The sequence below is a fragment of the Seriola lalandi genome, unplaced genomic scaffold (assembly GCF_002814215.2).
Source record: "Seriola lalandi dorsalis isolate HSWRI2012SDOR001 ecotype SW California unplaced genomic scaffold, Sedor1 jcf7180001973423, whole genome shotgun sequence".
Classification (NCBI taxonomy): domain Eukaryota; kingdom Metazoa; phylum Chordata; class Actinopteri; order Carangiformes; family Carangidae; genus Seriola; species Seriola lalandi.
Window position 1 is genome coordinate 1 of NW_019444089.1, and position 2,926 is coordinate 2,926.

General features: G+C 41.1%; 1 gene segment (V, D, J or C); it reads left to right on the forward strand.

Moving 5' to 3' along the window:
- Window positions 1–7: 7 nt before the first annotated feature.
- LOC111652015 (immunoglobulin lambda constant 1-like) lies at window positions 8–2,350 on the forward strand. The segment is given in 2 exon segments: window positions 8–166; window positions 1,092–2,350. Coding segments are annotated over 2 exon segments (438 nt in total).
- Window positions 2,351–2,926: the final 576 nt, after the last annotated feature.

Below are 2,926 nucleotides of genomic sequence, written 5' to 3' on the forward strand. Positions count from 1 at the left end.
CACTTTGGTCCATTCTCCAACCGCAGCCGCCTCTACAGCGTGTGGAGTAAGATCCAGCTGGTCATGGCCAGAGAGGACGAGAGGGCCATCTACACCTGCCGTATTTACCACTCCAGCTTCCCCGAGCCGGGCTTCAGAGACGTCCTGTACCACATCAACACTCAAGGTACCAACAGCAGGTTCCTGTAGATAACTGTTCAGAGTAAATCTGCATTTAAACTGTATCATGTGTCGTCTTCCAAATATCATGAGGCCTTTATGAAACAACCTGGAGACAGAGCCCGGTGGATCTGTGCGTCTAAACAGTAAAGCTGCGGAAACAGAGTCCAGGCCTGGATTAACAACCAGCAGTCTTGGGTCCCCAATACTATGAGGTTTAGTGCATGTCATTTGGTTTTAATAATTCAGCTATTTACAAATCTTACAGAACATTTCACCATTAAGGTAAAATATTGTAATAAATGATGGGTTACTAAAAAAGTGTGTCAGGAATTCACTGCCACCAAGTCGGAGCCATCAAATAATCACGGAATGCACCTTTAGAAAAATACAATGACAATCTTTATTTCCATAGATAGACAAATGCACAGTTCATAAAAATAAGGGGGGCAACCAGGGATTTCCATTCTCAGCCAAGACATCAAAAGGGCTCCCACTATTATCCACTACAGCAGTTCAACTTATCCACTGCAAACAGTAAAAAGACGGCTAGACGTCTATCTTAAGGCACACTTTTGAGCACAGCACATTGCCACCCTCTACTGGAGGCCCTGCAAACTACAGTTCTGTCAAAATACACCATTTGTAATGCACTGCAACTCACACATGATGTCACCATTTGAAGTAAAAAGGCTATCCTGCACACGTATGGACTACACGATTCTCTGCACAGCTGTTCTTTGAGGTCATGCACATCTGCTTCATGAACAGAGGACTCACTTACCTCTGTTATAGCATTCTATATAATTCTGTTTCAAATTGAGATAGTTTTTTAAATTCCAAAATGAAGAGCTGAAGAATTTGTTCGTGTTAGGATGCTGCACATGATCCAGTAACATCTCAGTCTGCATCATGATGTGTGTCCCAAACAGGAACTCCTCCTAATGTGATGTTCATCGACTGTGAGCCGCTGTGTCCTCTGCTGAGTGAAGAGTGTATCCTGCACCTGTGCATCAAGGATTTCTGTCCTGAGGATGTCTCTGTGACTTGGACCAAAAACGGGGATACGCTTCTCTCCGGCGTCTTCAACACTCCCCCCAGCCTCAACATCAATGGCCTCTACTCCATGTTCAGTTTTCTCAGAATCACTCCCAACAAGGACGACCAGGGCTCAGAGTTCAGGTGCCGGGTTGTCCACATTGCTCAGAGGGAGCCTGAGGAGAGGCTCTTCACTTTGCCACACCTGCATCTGACCAACGGCTACTGATGTCACACTGTCAACTGATGATAAAGTCATACGTGGTCTAGTCATTACTGTCCACCCGTCAGTTCTGCAGTCAGAAAGAGTGTCTTGTTTCTATGAATTAAATCAGATTGATGGATGTTTATTCACACTGGACATCAGAGATAATGATATCCCCATGAAGTGGAGGTCACACTGAATCTAAAAATATGTGATTAACATGTGTGTTCACATTTGTGAACTGTCATCAGTTATGACTCTGAAGAGAGGGAGTGTGAGTTTTGAGCAGCTGCAGCTGCCTTTATCTGACACAGGATCTTTGCCTCAAAGTACTAAGATGGTGAAAATGGTCAACATTATATCTGCTAGTCATGTCAGCATAGTCACGGTGAGCATGTTACTTACTTTAGCATTTAGCCCAAAGTATTGATCGTAATCCCTTTTTTAAAACTGTCCATTGTGAGTCTGACTGTGTTACAGCAGTGACATTATGAATCTGTGAAGGACTCTATTAACAAATAAAGATCTGGCCTGTTGTTTTGTTGTTGGCCATAAGTTTGAGGGCAGTGGACAGTTCATCCTGCATTATTGGTGTATCCAGCATGTTGGTTTGTTCTTGACTAAGCTGTGGTAGGTCAATTCTGTTGAGAAATGATTTAATATCCTTTTTGATTCAGATGGAGTGGAGGTTGCCAGTGGGATGTTTTCCACCTGGATTGCTGGTCTGGAGATCTTACTTAGCTGGCTGCTTGAGTTTGCTTCACTCTCTCTCAGCTCCCACATATGTGCTCTTGGGTTTTGATTTGTCCTTGGTTATAGCATTTAACTGTTTTCTAACATTACCAGATTTTGTTTTGTTTATCATAGTTTGTTTTGTAAATTGTTTCAAATGACAGTATCTGTGACTGTTTTGTCTACTCATTAATAAAAACAAAGTTTGTGTCCATATATTTTTGTGTGATGTTAATGTGAGGAAACAGCCACTGCTTTCTGTTGAATGTCATGAGAACAAGGTTGTTTAAAAGCATCCTTTTTTTTTAATATGATAATTTGATTCATATTCTCAAACATATTTAACCAGTTCATAAAGATTTCTTACAAAAGACATTTTGGGATTAGAAAAACATAACATTCATTACAAGCAAATCGGAGAGATTATAAAAGATGTCCAGTATTATCTGCAGTCATAGTGATGAACAGACAATAACATCACCAATTTGAGGTGTGTGTGTGTTCAGTGCAGCTCTGTCAGTGTGTGGGTTCATTTTACAAACTGAAAGATGACACACCTTGGTCACACATATTTGGCAGACATTCGTCATGTGGTTTACTACACATGTTCTTAATAATCCTTACAGTATGTTAAAATATCTCAGATTGTTTACAGACATATAAGGCATTGGAAGGCAGAGCAGCAAACTATATCAGCTCACTACTGTATGCAATTCACAAAACCACCCTCATTGTTAACACTGTAACAAGGGTGGCTGTTATACTGAAACACAACATTCATCTTCTGGAACA